This window comes from Aedes albopictus, chromosome 3, assembly GCF_035046485.1.
Source record: "Aedes albopictus strain Foshan chromosome 3, AalbF5, whole genome shotgun sequence".
Lineage (NCBI taxonomy): Eukaryota > Metazoa > Arthropoda > Insecta > Diptera > Culicidae > Aedes > Aedes albopictus.
Window position 1 is genome coordinate 337729394 of NC_085138.1, and position 16415 is coordinate 337745808.

General features: G+C 37.2%; 1 protein-coding gene across 2 annotated transcripts in view; it reads right to left on the bottom strand.

The window, feature by feature from the left end:
* Positions 1-16415, bottom strand: part of LOC109412774 (tachykinin-like peptides receptor 99D) — a 670157-nt gene that overhangs the window by 284663 nt on the left and 369079 nt on the right. For both annotated transcript variants that reach the window (XM_029865175.2, XM_029865174.2), the window contains exon 5: positions 13810-14004. In XM_029865175.2, the coding sequence (XP_029721035.2) occupies positions 13810-14004 (195 nt within the window). The remainder of the gene's footprint in view (positions 1-13809; positions 14005-16415) is intronic.

Here is a 16415-nt window from a genome sequence, read left to right on the forward strand (position 1 = left end):
AGGTTTTTGCTGCGCTGAAGTCACTGTGACTTACTTCTAGCAAGTAAGTATTTATTTGTTAGAAGTAAGTCACAATGACTTCTGCGCAACAAAAACCTGCGCCGCCGTGACTCTTCCGTGACAAGTGTGTTACTTGGGTGTACATATGTACGTTGAGTTATTTGAAATTCATAAAATTTCTAAGTTGGCAAAGAGTCGAGACTTTGAAGTGAGTTCTTGATGAGTTTTTTTTTACGAAATTTATTTAAGGGTTCATGAGATGTTTTTAAAGCAATTGCAGTTGCCAACTGTTGTAGATTACTTGTAATTCCCATTGAATTTAAATTCCCTTAAATTTCAACATTTGTATCGGATGTCGGGAACCCAAATGTTGAACTATACTTGAGCTGGCTCTTCCTCAAAGTTGACTGATTCTCTCTAATTGAACCACTCAACAATTCTGGTAGACGAAATTTTGAATTATCTGTTAAAAATCTGATTTTCACTTTCAAGTTCCATGAAAGTTTCAGATAGCTTTCAGAGATGTTGTTGGGTATCCTGGAGGTTTCTTAGGGCTTGTAAGGGGATTTCAGGGATGTTTCAGAGGAATTCAAGGTTTTCAAGGGATTTCAAGAGCGCTCCTGAGGAGTTCCAAAGGGATTCAGGGAGTGGTTAAAAATATTTAAAGGAAGTTTCACGGGTTTTGAGATGGATTTCAAGGGATTTTAGGGTTTCAAATGGTATCAGGGATATCCCCAGACACTCCTTTGAAATTCCATAAAAACCCTTGTAACGCTCCTGCAACTCCCTGGAACCCACTGTAACGTGTCTGAAACGGTATGCAATGCCTTTGAAGCCCCTAAAACCACCTAGAACAGGGCTACCAAACCTTTTTTGCTTGTTCTATACAGTTTTGGTCCGTGCGTTCGTGATAATTGTCAAATATAAGATCCTTGAGCTTCAACTAAAACCTGGTGTTAGGGTTAATGGAAACAAGTGTTGAAACTGAAATTTAACTTATCTACTTTACTACCGTATTCAGTCAAAAAATTGATACGGCCCGAGGACCAGACTGATTTTTGTAGTCATCTGCACCGGTAACTAAAAATTGTTACCAAATTCTAACTATTCACTTGGATGAGTTAGATGTAACAGTAAGCTTTTATTTGATGCCAAAATATTGCAATTGAGAATGCCTGAAACTTGCGAAAAAGGTTTGGAACGCTCCTGAAAGACCATGAAACACCCCTGAATGAAACCTCATGCAACAACCCCAGAACCCTCTTGGATCCCCCTTAAACTTCGTGAAACGCTTCTGAAACCCCTTGAAAAATCTTGGCATGCTTATAAAATACCTGAAACCCCTTGAAAACCCCTGGAACACTTCTAAAAACCCACTGGAACAAACTGGAACATCTCTGAACCCAAGTAACACACTTGTCACCGAAGAGTCACGGCGGCGCAGGTTTTTGTTACGCAGAAGTCACTGTGACTTACTTCTAACAAATAAACACTTACTTGCTAGAAGTAAGTCACAGTGACTTCTGCACAACAAAAACCTGCGCCGCCGTGACTCTTCTGTGACAAGTGTGTTACTTGGGAAACATCCTTGGAACGCCTCTTGGCCTTTAAACTCCCCAAAATACCCTGGGATATCCCTGAAACCCTATAGAACGCTCCCAAAGCCCTCTGAAAACTCCAGGAAAACCCCTGAAAATCTTGGGAACTTCGGGACCCCCTAAAACCTCTTGGAACATCTATGAAACTACTGAAGTGGTCGAAACGTTGGCTAAAACCAAATAGAACCGTTTGATTTCCTCGAGACTGCTTAGCCGTTTCCGTAGCATAATTATCCCATTCAGTCGAACCCTCTCAATCCATTCTATAAAACTCTCTAGAATCCCCAGGAACGCCCACGAAACTCTCTAGAACGTCCCTGAAACACCTTGGAGTCTTGGAACGCTCCTAAAACCCCCTACAATACCTCAGAAACAACCCTGAAACCGCATTACTCTAAAAAGCTGAATCCGTCTGAAACACCCATGAGATCCCGTGAAGCCCGGCCCCGTGGGGCTCCCTGGAGTTTCCTTGGAATGTCCGTAAGATATTCGGTAAGAAATCCAGATGAAAGGATTCAGGAATAGCAATATATAGACCAAAAAGCGACTTGCTACTTGGCTTAAGATTGAGAATGTCATGCATAAGCGGAGCGTATAAATGGTATTTAAAAGGATAAACGATAGAAATGTAAGATGATATTTCAAATTTTAGCTGTATCATATGATAGCTTCTCATTATGGCTTTAAATTTAAAGCTTTAAAGACGAAGCCCATTAGTTTGTATGCAGCAGCCTATAATCTGGAAAAAAGTCGGTAAAGAACAGCTTTGTCTATACCGGGAAACAAGCTCAAAAGCCATCTCAAAGTAAATGTCATGAAGCAACGGAAAAAATGATCTCATAAGAATGTTACGTGTCTCCCCACGTCTTGGGTGGTCTGGTTGTGGTCGTTCATTACCGTGGGTACATCGCTTCAACCCCGCCAGGAGCTAATCTTCAGCATACGATGTGTGTGTGTACCCAGCAACCAGCCAGCCAACGCCAAGGATTACCTAACGTGGCGTAAGCGAGAGCTTTTCACACCAAACCACTTGCTTTGACGGTGGCGGCGACGACAGCGGCAACGGCAATGCACTGCTGCAAGTAAAGTTTGTTCATGCATGACGCAAAAGTTATGCCAAAGACTGTGTGACGTTCGCCGGAGCTCAACCAAAGGGGCGCAAAATGTCTTCAAGCAAGCAGCAAGGAGGACCATATTGTTACTAGCACAGCACACGTGGTGAATACGTGCCGCATCGGGGACGAGGGAAGCTCTTCGGGTTTGTGGCATAAACTGATGCAGATGAGGAAATTACGTTTACTTAGTTAAAATTTTCCAAACTTATTTATTCAATTATGGGGGGACGGCTTGCGGAATTTATAACGAAGGTGGAAAGCTCAATTCATGTCGAATGAATCGGAATTATAATGGATTCTCATAGTTATTCGATGAAATCAAGCATGTGAACATTTCGATAAATAAGACATGTCCCACTTATTGGGCTACGCTATAGTATTCCACACGACTGTGCGTCAAATACCAACACTCAATTCCTATTCAACAATTGCGTCTGCGATATGAAGTAGGTAATCCTTTCATCAATGAATTAATTCCCCTGATCCGACCGCTTGACTGGCGCTCAATAGATGCTGATCAATTGTCATTGTCAAGCTCAAGAAAGCGGTGCTGCCGTGTGCAGCATAGTTGTCCTATGTTAATTGGGATTGCCATAAAACATAAGACAACTATGCAGCACACGTCAGGGTAGATATTAAATAACGCAAAGACTCAGGGCCGGATTTAAGGGGGGGCCAGGGGGGCCATGGCCCCGGGCCCCCACATTTTAGGGGCCCCCACAAAATCTAACTTCAAATGGGAATCGAAAAAAAGTAGCGCTAGAAACATCTAGATTTAATTTTTATCACAGGTACTTCTACTCTCAAGATGTGTGAGAAATATTGTTCTTCAAATTAGAAAGAAGCAGATATCTGCCTTTTTATAAAATTTAAAACTTCCTCTGAAAGTTGTTAAGATTTTTATGGTTTGAATTGATCACTCTTGTGAATTGCACACCGGAAATACATGAGAAAATCTTCAACCTGAATTCTGGATGAAATCTTAAACTCTATGGAGTAGAGAGTCGAAAAGTTTCTACTGAAAATTCGTGTTTATTTCTGTCGAAAATTATTGGTGTTATTTTTAAACATTTCCTACATAGTTCTTTGAAGATTTGCAAGTGTTTCTATCAGAATAAAGAAAAGTTTTTAGAATTGTAGAGTTTGATTCCGCTTACCAAACTTATAAATTATTCAAATCGGATCCCAGAATTGTTGAAACATTTCTTTGAAGGAACTAGCAATAATTTTAGGCGGATTTTTATTTTTTTCTGCAAAGATCTGTGCCGATTTTCTTAAATATGATTAAATCCATGATGATTTTTTTCCTGACTTGAATGTGACATTTAAGGCGAACTCTTAACAAATCCATAGGTTCCTCATGCAAATTCCAGTAGATATTTGTGGAGAAATTCTTGAAAAAATCCTAAAATATTTAAAGTTTCGCAAACTATTTTTGATTATATTGGCTAAAAATTCGTCCGCCAAAGATTATTACGAAATTTTACTTATAAGTCTATTCAAAATAAAACAGAAATTCCATCAGGAACTCATTATGGATTTCACATGAAATTTCTTCAGCAGCTTTTAGTAGAATTTCCGCTAAAAATACCATTATGGATTTTTTGCCTCTTGAAGTTTCACAAAGAGTTCTTAATAGTTATTCTGCGCGTTCACCAGAAACTCATCTCGAAGTCACGTTAGAAATGTTTATGCTTAAGTTCCACAAAAAAGAAATCTGATTATCGATCAGCAACTCTATAGATTTCATCAATGATTCCGCAAGAAATTCTATTTGGAGCTTTTGCAATAACGGCCCCAAAGAAAGCGCTATAAATTTTATTTGAAATTTATCGAAAATGCCTCCTATAAAATCTATTTTTAAATTTCTTAAAGGACTTTCTCATGAATTTCGACTTGATCTATGGAATCTAATACTATGAACACTCTCGGATAAAGCGTTATTCACTGGATACAATTTCTTTTACAATCGTCTTCAGACTAGATTTTCATATCTGGATCTCTGTTATGCTTAGATTATAGTGTATGCCTTTCATATTTTCTGTTTTTTTCTACAATAAAAAAATATCCTCTAAAAAGAGGACCCCCACAACACTGTGGCCCCGGGCCCCCACATTTGTAAATTCGGCCCTGCCAAAGACGCATCTGTCGCCTCGCCTCGGGGCGGGTTAATCATTTTCCCATTATGCAACGTGGAGACCGTATCCTGTTTATGTCATCCGGTTCTTTTTTTTTTCCTCCGCAGACGTGAAGCGTGATGGGAGTCAATTACATAGAAGACTGTCTGCATGTTGAAATACGTTGAACGTATACCGCCAACCCTCTACCGTTGCATTTTAAGTGAACACAGCGCATTTTCAGCTCAAAACATGTATAAATTTGCCATTTTTGACTTGAAATATATATTAATTTGAATGTGATTTTACTGGATTTTGTGAAGGATAACAGCTTATCTTCTTCTTCTTCTTCTTCTTCTTCTTCTTCTTCTTCTTCTTCTTCTTCTTCTTCTTCTTCTTCTTATTCCTCTTCTTCTTCTTCTTCTTCTTCTTCTTCTTCTTCTTCTTCTTTTTCTTCTTCTTCTTCCTCTTCTGCTTCTTAATGGCTCGACCTTCGCACAGAAAGTTGACCTGGCTCTCTTGAACTAAGTGTTCTTAGAGCACTTCCACTGTTGCGGGGCCAGAGAGGGGAAATAGTGATCGCCGGATTTATAGCAGCACTCACACTATGGATGCGTTTCGATGCAGTTTTTAACTGAAAAATAGGTTTATTAGTTAATCATTTCAACAGATTATAATTGTTAATCTTACACTATCGGTGTTCTATCTCATCTCCACAATTCTGCCTTCTGCACAACAAAATATGTATATCAACACAGTTCAACTGCAAATGGAAATAACTTATAATCATTTTAGACGAAATATAGAAATTTAACCTACTTTTAACTGTTTACCGATTCGGATTTAGTAATAACATAAAGTTTGAGCACTTTAAATAGGAAAATAAATGTAGAATAATGCAATTACTAGTAAAAGGGTTTAACTAATCAGAGCGCACTTTGTAGCAAATAATTTGTTCTTTTCACAATAATTTCGTCTTCTTTCGCATGACACAGCTATTTCCACACATGACAGAACCACCTCGCAAAGTAGTTGTCACACATCTAACAGATGGCTTTGAGCAGTGTGCCCAGCGGCAACATCCACAGTTAACTCAGTTGGGAATTTTTTGTTTGCCCCTGACACTACTTACTTTGAAAAATCATAACTCAAGAACGAAGTATCGTAGAAAAATAGATTTTTATTGCAAAATAAATGTAAATTTTCTCAGAAATCAAAATAAATTGAAGTAGATAAAGTTTTCCTCAAAATTTTCAACAATTGAGAAAATTTGTAAAAAAAATTACTATGCCCCAACTCGTGGAAAATTTTCAAAAAAAAAAAAAAATTACGAAAAAGAATATTTTCGGTTATTTTATAAGCTTGATTCGCTGAAACTTTTGGAATGCACTTTTTTTCGTTTTTGAGATATGACCAATTTTGTTGAAAAATGTCCAAATGTGCCATATAAGCCGTTTTTTTTTTGAAAAATCATAACTCAAGAACAAAGCATCATAGAAACAAACTTTTTAGTGAAAATGAAAGCAAATTTCCTCAGGAATCCAAAAATAAATATGAAGTGGAAAAAGTTTAAAGAAAAGCCGAAAAAACTATGCCAGAAATCGTGGAAAATTTTCAAAAAATATTTTTCAAAAGATAGTTTCGATCGCTGAAATATTTGGAATGCACTTTTCTTTTGCTCCTGAGTTGTGGCCAATTTTGTAAAAATGACCATATAATATATGCGTACATGGTCATTGTTCACAAAATTGGCTATAACTCAAGAAAGATAAAAAAAGTGCATTTCTAAAATTTCAGCGATCAAAGCTTATCAAAGCTTCGGGCATAGTTTTTCCGGCTTTCTTTGTGAATTTTCTCAAAGGTGGAAAATTTTGTGGGAAACTTTTACTAATTCATATATTTTTGGATTTATGAGAAAGCTTGCTTTCATTTTCAAAAAAAAAACTTAGTTTTTTACGATAATTTGTTCTTGAGTTATGATTTTTCAAAGTAAGTTGTGTCAGTGGAAACAAAAAAATTCCACCTGAGTTTTCCGGGAAAATAAGCGAACCTGATTTTTTCTCATTTTTTTTTGTTCATATATCCATGAGCCTTGTATGTGGAAAAAAAAATATGAAAATTTGAGACCCTCCGGCCCAATTTGTACGATAATAAAAAAAAGCCCATTTGCGTTTCATTTTAGAGTTTTATTATGGAGCATTATATTCTTATTTTTCGGTGCGAAATTTTACTTTTAACCTTCCAGGACGCGCGCCATCAAGCAACCGAAACTGCACCGCGCTCACGCTGTATACGAAACGCGAGGTTTTTTGGCAGTGTTGTACTTTTTACAACAGCGCGCGCGCTGAAGGGTTAATGAGGAAATTTTATGTTTTACCGGTACCTTCTCTATGGAAGTATGGAATGCTTTCAATTAATTATTAAACATTTTTATGGAACGCTTTTTAATTTTCTATAGAGCATTTACAATTTGCTATGGCCAAAATAACCTTTTGCCGTTTCGGGGGGTCACTGGTGCGTTGCAGAAGGTCCGAGGGTTTCGGAGGCATTTCGGGAGGTTTCAGAGGACTGTCAGGGGATTTCCGAGACGTTACAGTTGCGTTTACGGGGGTTTAGAGAGAAGTTTTAGAGGATTTTCAGAGGCGTTGCAAGGGCGTTTTCGGGCGTTTTGGATGGAATCAGGTACGTTACAAGGGTCCGAGGATGCTTCATACTATGTGAACTAATAAAGAGTTGAGGATCAATTCGTGTACACTAAGGAGTGTATCGGAAAGTAGTTGAAAATGTTTAGGATGCTCTATCTCGAAGCTGGGTTGGTCTTTTCATTTCGGTTCTTCTATGAAATCTTCACAATATAGTTAAGTTTAGAACAGCTTAGAAAAAAATGGAAAATGTTTAGTATTATTGGAAATATGGTTAAATGAAAACACCTCACAAAATAAAAATCTGCCCAAAATGCAATTTTGTTAAGATTTTTCAACATTTCAAAAATCAGTAGTGATTAAAATTTGTACGATAAAAAATCTGGAAAATATTGATGCTTGTTAATATTTAGGTACACATTACATATCATTCAACACCGACTTTCAAAATTCGTATTTTCGATAGAAAAATCTCCTATATCTACAAAATGGTCCATTCCAAAAAACGTCTATTTTTTGGTCAAACTTTGAAGCTCTGCTTTTTATATCTTAATAGGTCATAAAATTCCAGTTTTTGCTCCAACTTACTCGTCCATAAAATTAAAAAAAAAATACCATTTAAAAAAAATGCGAATTTTTAATCTTATGTATTTTTTATTTGCGAAAACATGATTTGGAGGACCATAGAAAAAAGGAGTTCCTCAAAAATGGCCTTTTTTAATTTTAAAGAATTGCGCTTAAATGCAGTGGAGATGTTTCTTGCAAAAAATAATTGGCTCATATCATGAGGATTTTGGAGCTTTTTATATTTGCACAAAAAAGTTATCAATTTTCGAACATTATGGAACTTTTTTCGCAATTTCAATTTTTAAGAAGGTGTGCAAAAATTTGAAAACATGTCTTCAGTAATATAGGTTAAAAACCCAGTTAAAAGAACATTTTTAGAAAATCATAAAAGCCATTTCTTTTTTCAAGGATTTATACAGTATCTCCAAAAGAAAATTACTTAAAAGTTGTATTAAACTATTTTTGAGGCTATTGTAAACATTTTCAACTACTTTACGATACACTCCTTAAACCTCATTTTACGCTCAAAACGGGGGGAGCGTAACTTGCAGGGAGCGCTATTTGGGAATTAGTGCGTAAATTGGAGGAGTGTTTTTTTTTTCATTTTTATAATTAGTTTGAGAAGATCGATATCACAAAGTTCTTAACCTGTGAAAAGGTTAATAGGTAATTAATTACAATCAATAATTTAGCAGTTTTGCTAAGTTCAGTGCTTCCCAACATACGGTCATGGACCAAGCGAATTTCTCAAGAACCAGAGGTGTGAGGATAAAGTGAAACGGTTTTTCGCATTCTGCACTTCAGGGAGTATGTACTTATCACATTGTAGTTGTATTGCAAAGATCAGTGGTTTACAATCTATGGTCACGTTCCACGTGAATATCTCAAGAACCGAAAGTGCTAGAAAGAAGAGCAAAGTTTAAGTTTAAGTTCAATTGGCCGATATCGTTTGGCCGAATGTCGTTTGGCTGAACGCCATTTGTCCGAATGCCATCTGACCGAGAGGGTCGTTTACACGAATGCCGTTTGACCTAATCATGATCGAAAGAATTCAGAGGAAGTTTTTGACATTCTAACTGCCTATATGATCATCAGAAGTATTTCCTTCTTTCAATCATAGGCTATTCTTTTTTGTTTTATTATTCATTGATTAGTTGGCGCTGAAACTACCGCCAAAAGTTTTTTCTTCTATAAATCATAGGCTGTTTATTTGAGACATACTGAAACGGCATTTTCCCTCCAAACGACATTCGGCCAGACGACCCATTCGGCCAAACGGAGTTCGACCAAACAGCATTCGTACAAATGGCGTTCGGCCAAATGACCCGGAACCCTATAATATAATGCTGCTTGATCTACATAATTTGAAAAGCCGATTTCACTTCCTCATCGCCATTTTGATTCTTGAGGAATTAGCATGTATCGTAACTCCAGTTTGCAGATCCCTGATGTTTACAACACCAGAATATTGTAATAAATACTCCTTGAGACGCAGAATCTTACAAACATGCACTTTGTCTCCTCGGCCTTTAGGTTCTTGTGAAAACAGCATGGCCCGTGACCCCAGCTTGAGAACCATTGAATCTCATCTCTCATTTCTCATTTCTCATCACATCTCTCATCTCATCTCACATCTCATCTCTCATCATATCTCTCGTCTCATCTCTTATCTCATCTCTCATCTCATCTCTCGTCTCAACTCTCATCTCATCTCATGTAATCCTTCCCTTACCCTCTATCCTATCCTCTACCCTACCCTCTACCCTTACCTTCAACCCTACCCTCTACCCTACCTTCTACCCTATCTTCTACTCAACCCTCTACCCTACCTTCTCTTCTACCCTCTACCTAACCCTCTACCCTACCCTCTACCCTAACCCTCTACCCTAACCCTCTATCCTAACCCTCTACCCTACCCTCTACCCTATCTTTTACCCTACCTTCTATCCTACCCTCTAACAGAACCCTCTACCCGAACCATCTACCCTACCCGCTACCCTAAACCTCTATGTATCATATGTATCACATGTTACTTGTTCCCGAATACCTAAGACCCCAATTTACGCCTAAGGAGCGTAAATTGGGGCAGCGTTATTTGGGAATTAGTGCGTAAATCGGGGGGAGAAATTGAGTTTGACGCAAAACAATGAGCGTAAATTGGGGTTTTAGTGTATTACATATCAGTTCATGGGATTTAGGAAAGAAGGTCCAATGAACAAAAATTTTAGTAGGCAAAGTTGCCAGCTGATGTGTCTCACTTAAGGTGAATATATGACGAAGCCACAGCCAAAATTTTCAAAAGCACAAATCTGAAGAACCATTGGACGGTTTGCTCTGAAAAGATCGATTGGTCACCACCAGCGGGTTACGAATCGATCAACTTTTCATCGCAAACCGATACGTGGTTCTTCAGATTTGTGCTCATGAAAATTCGGGCTGTGGCTTCGTCATATATTCACCTTAATATACAGGGGATGGCCAAAATATTTGGGATAGGCAAATTTTTTTCTCTCTCAAAAAAGTTCAACATGCTATAACTTTCTATAGAGTGCATAAAAAAATCTCAGATTTTGACTGTTTGTCAACCTATTATATGTACATCATTGGTACAAAATTGGGCTTGATTGATCAATCTTTCGCAAAGTTAGAACCGTTCGGTTAAAACATTATTTTTTAGACAACTCATTTTTGAGCTGTCATATCTCGGAAACCAGTGAACCGAATTGAATGAAATTTTGAACGTACACTAACAATATACAAATGCTTTACAAACTATTAAAACATAGATACTTTTTGAACGTTGAGAAAAGTTATCATAGATTGACACTTTTTGCATTTTTCTCGAAAAAATGTATTTTTTTACGTCAATGTCAATAAATTTTAGTGTTGATGTCCAAAGATTTTCCACTTCTGTTCTCAAGTTATCTTTAATCAGATATATTAGAGCCTATTTAGATTAAAGGAAGAACACATTTAGTAATTTTTGTGTGGTATTGTAAATTTAACTTATTTTCCTCTATATGGGTAAAAATTTCAACCCGGTATAACTTAATTCACCGTGAGAAAATATTACATTTTATAACGTTGTATAAAGTATAAATATATTGTTGATAAACGTTAAAAAATTCATTCAATTCGGTTCACTGGTTTCCGAGATATGACAGCTCAAAAATGAGTTGTCTAAAAATAGTGTTTTACTTGAACGATTCTAACTTCGCGAAAAATTATTCAATCGAGCCCAAATTTGTACCAATGATGCACATATAACTTCTTCTTCTTCTTCTTTATGGCTCGACGTCCTCACTGGGACTTGGCCTGCCTCGCTTCAACTTAGTGTTCTTTGAGCACTTCCACAGTTATTAATTGAAGAGCTTTCTTTGCCTGCCATTGCATGAATTTGTATATTGTGAGGCAAGTACAATGATACACTATGCCCAGGGAGTCGAGAAAATTTTCCCGACCGGAACGGGAATCGAACCCGCCGTCTCCGGATTGGCGATCCATAGCCTTAACCACTAGACTAATTGGAGACCCCCACATATAACAGGTTGATAAACAGTCAAAATTTGAGATTTTTTGATGCACTCTATGAAAATTTACAGCATGTTGAATTTTTTTGTGAGAAAAAAAAAGTTGCCTATTCCAAACATCCCAACCACCCCCTGTATAAGAAAAAATATGTGATGAATCTTTGTTGTTGTGTAGAGACGAACCAGCCAAGGGCTGAAAATCTCTTTAATAAAGACAAATCAATCAATCAATTGTTGTTGTTCATTGAGAGAATGATTATAATGCTGTTATAGAAATCATATGCATTTCAGCCATTGCTATGTCTATAGGATTTTTTCTTTCTTTTGTTTATAGGCTGTTCTTTTAAGTTGTGTTAAAGTTGTATTATATTGCAGTTTGATTTTTTTGTTTAGGAATTTTCCTTCTTAAATTTATAGGCAGTTCTTTAAAGTTTTGTTGCTGAAATAATTGTTGATTCTTACGGTACAGTCATTGTACAATTATGGATCACTCTGCCACAATTTATATTCAATCAGTTCACCATACTATTCAAATGGAGTCGACCCATAATTGTGGGTGGCCCATGATTGTGCAATGAATGTACTTATTTTTTAATCAGAAATTTTGCCTTGATTGATTGATTTATCTTTATTTGAGAGACTTTCAGCCCTTGGCTGGTTCGTCTCTCGAAATTTTGCCTTCTTTTATTCAATAGCTGCTCTTTTTAACCATACTGCAGAAATATTCATTGACTACTTGTGCTTAGTTATCATCCCCTCTTGTATTGACATGTCCGGGAAACTAACTAACGGAATTGAAATAAATCGATTAGTGAGACAGGGGTGTCCGCTAAGTATGGCACTTTTTGTATTATAGCTATATTACGCTGTTGTGCAAACAACAACATGAAAAATTTAAAAACTGGTAACTGTCTGTCGAAGAACTTTTTAAGGGGATTCGGGAGGCGTGGTTATCAGGGGCGTTTCAGGGGCGCTAAAGATTTTGAAAATACATTTTGGGTAATTGCTCTCAGATGAGCTTCAGGGGGATTTCAGAGGCTTTCTGATTATAACATCATAACACAATATGATATAAAAATAATTTAAATTTTAGTAGGATATCTTCATAGAAATAGTCCAATGGTCCTAGCTTGACTCTGCAGAACTGCTTAGAATTTAAATCAAAGCAAATTATTGCTTCAACACTATTAGGAAGAACTATTAACCATCTTTCGATTTTGAACTTCAAATAAAACTTTTTTACCTTTTATGATTATTGTTAACATTTTGATTAACGTGTTGTGGTAACTCTCACATTTACAATGAGAACAAAAGCTTGTTTGCAGTTAGGCAAGTAGGCAAGTATAGTAATGACTCAATGAGTAAAACAGTTTACACCGCATAAATCAAATTCTGTGCAAACGGAAAATTTATGCGAAACTGCAACTTCCGAACAGCACAAGTGTGTATACATACCAGATTTTGAATTTCTTTCATCACGCTAATGGGCAGCATTTCCTGTGGTCAACACGAACGAATCCATTCCGTATCAACAACATTGTCGCCATAAATATTTGCATGCACATATGATGGATTCCTATACAGCCAGCGTTTGATCCATCAGTATCGAAATGTTGTTATTCTCGTGAACTCGCGGTCAATCCGCATCCATAATAAACAAATATTGACCACCATAGCAGAAAACCCATAATCGAATTACCGGAGTATCGATGACCGGTAGCGTGTTGATGAAGTGCACTTAAACGAGTTCAGCAGTTATGGGTAATCGTAGCATGTAGAGGTGGTCTTGATGCACCGAAAACAAACAATTTCCCAAACTAGTTTTTGCTCAGTGGTGCTACTGAATCGCACTCTACATGGTTCCTAATGCTCGATAAACTATCGCAAAATATAAATTTTATCTAATGACGGCTGGTGTAGCCCCGTTGACGTTGGTTTGCCACCATAAACACCGTGTACACGTTACCACTGCGCAAACAGCAAGGTGTGATGCAATTAGCTTTTGGTCTGTTTCGGTGAATGGGAATGATGTGCTAGACGGAATCATTGGGTGATTGCAATTTGCTGGCACCTGGTCGGGCATTTGTTGGTTGATTAATGGACCGTTGTCGATTCTAATGAATTCATTCGACGATTCAAGGCCAGAAGCCATTAAGTACAGAACAGAATGCCATTTCACACAGAAATTCCCAGAAATTCAATCACCTGCTCTAACAAGCATAGATTTTCCAGCCACTTACCTGAAAGTAGATGACGACCTTGCACATGGCTTTGCCCATGAACCATGTTTCGGTCACGTCCCAGACGACGGTCGGCGGCAGACAGAACAGGATCACGAAAAAGTCCGCCACTGCCAGGTTGACGATGAAGATGTTGGTCACGGTGCGCATCGAGTGGTTGGTGTAGACCGCGATGCAGACCAGCGCGTTGCCGACCTGTAAGATGGAAGGGGGGAAATGGTTGGTTGGTAAACATTTTCATGTAAACAGATAAAAATAATGAAGTCATAGTGCAAATTTGATAACTTAGTAACATTAACTTAGTGATCTAGGTCATCCAAACTATTCTGGAATTCAGGCGTTCAAGCTCTACAAGCTTTACTCTTGGATCTCTTTACCTATTCGGCGTAGTTCCTCCAAAAAATCCTTCAGAAATTCCTTCAAGACTTTCGTCAAGAATTCCTCTAAGAATCCATCCATGTATTCCTCAAAGAATTTCTGAAAATAATTCCTTCAAGAATTTCTCCAGAAAGTTTTCAAGATGTTCGTCGGAAATTCTTCCAGTAGTTTCTCCAAGAATTCTACCAGAAATTCCTTCAAGAGTCCCTTCAAGAGATCTACCTGGAATATCTGCAAGAATTTCTTCAGATATTCCTCAAAAAATTCTGTTAAGAGTTCCTCAAAGAATCCCTTAAAGTATTCCTCCAAGGATTTTTCCAGGAATTTCTCCAAGGCTTTTGCCAAGAAACTCTCCAAGCATTTATCCAGGCGTTCCTCCAAGAATTCCTCTTAGAATTTTTCCAGAAATTTCTCAAAGAATTTCACCAGAAACCTGCAGTAAACCCTCCAGAAATTCTTCCACAAATTTCTCCATGGATTGATCCGAGATTGCATTCAGGCATTTTTCAAGAAATTCCTCCAGTTGTTCGTGAAGATTTTTTTCAAGAAATTTCTACATAAATTACTTCAGGAAATCCTCCAGGAACTTCTTCAGCAATTCCTCGAAGAATTCTTACAAAAAAAATACGAGAGAATTTTGAAATTTTTTTTTTAAGAATTTCTTCATTAATACCTCCATGATCCTTCACGAAACCTATAACAATTCCTCAAGGAAATACTCCTGGGTTTATTCTGAGAATTCTTCCGAGGCTTCTTAAGGAATTACGCAAAAAAAATCCTCCCGAAAATACTCCAGGAATTCCTTAATATTTTTTTTTTGAATTTCATCAGAAAATCCTCGAGGAATTCCCCCAGAAATTACTTCGCAAATTTCTTCAGGAAGTCCTCCAGGAATTCATCCAGGAATTCCCCTTATCATCTCTTAATATCTTCCCGAAGAATTCCTAGAGGAATTCCATCAAAAACTCCTCAAGGAATTCCTCTAAAAATTGTCCAGCAATTCATTTTAGACATCTGCCTAGAATTCTTCCAAGAATCCTTACATGAATTCCTCCGAAAATTCCTACAGGACCTTTCCCAAGAATCTCCACAGGGATCCCTCTAAAACTTCTGTCGAGAATTCCTTCAGGAATTTATCCAGGAATACCTCCTGGGATTTTTTAAGAAACTTTTTCAAGAAATAATCAAAAAAATCTCCAGGATTTCCTCCATGAATACCTTCAAGATTCTTCAGGAAACCTCAAAAAAATCTTCAAGAAATTACTCCATTTACAACTGCAAGGAATTTCTCCGAGAATTCCTTCATGGATGTCTCCAGGAACTGCTCCGAGACTTCTTCCAAGAATTCCTTCAAGAATTTCTCAAGGAATTACTCCAAGAATTCTCAAAAAAAAAAAATCTCCAGAAATTCCTCTAGGATTTTTTCCAATAATGTCTCCCGATATTCCTCCAAAATTTCTGCTAAGAATTTCCCAAAAAATTCGTCCAAGATTTTTTTTAAAAATCTTTCAAGAACTCTGACACGATCTCCAATGAGAATTTCTCCAAGACCTACTCCAATACTTCTGTGAAAAATTCCTTCAAGAATCCCTCCAGAAATTTTGTAAGGGATTTCTCTATAAATTCCTCTAGGAATTTCTCCAAGCATTTTTCAATGAACACCTTCAAGAATTTTTCACAAAAATCCTTCAGAAATTCCTCCAGAAATGCCCACAGGAATCCCCACTGGAATTTCTCCAATACATCCGCCAAGAACTCCTCAAACAATCGTTTCCAGAATAACCTTCCATGAATTCCTTCAGGAATACCTACAAGACTTCTCTTAAGAATTTCACCAACAATCTTCCAAAGAATTTCTCCAGGAATTCCTCTAAGATTTTTTCAGGAATTCCGCCAAGAATTCCTAAACAAATACTTCAAGGAATTTCTAGAAGAGTTTCTTGAATTTATTTTTTTGAGAAAATCTTGGAGGATTTCCAGGAGTACTTTCTAAAAGAATTCATGTAATAATTTGTGAAAATTTTTTTAAAGAAATTCCTGGGGGTATTCTTTGAGTATTTCCTGTAAGAATTCATGGAGTTTTGCCTGGAATATTTCCTGGAGGAATTCCTGGAAGATTTGGAGCAATTTCTGGAGGAATTTCTGGAGCATTTCCTGGAGTATTTCCTGGAGAAATTTCTGGTGGAATTACTGGAGAAATTCATATACAGGGGATGGCCAAAATGCTT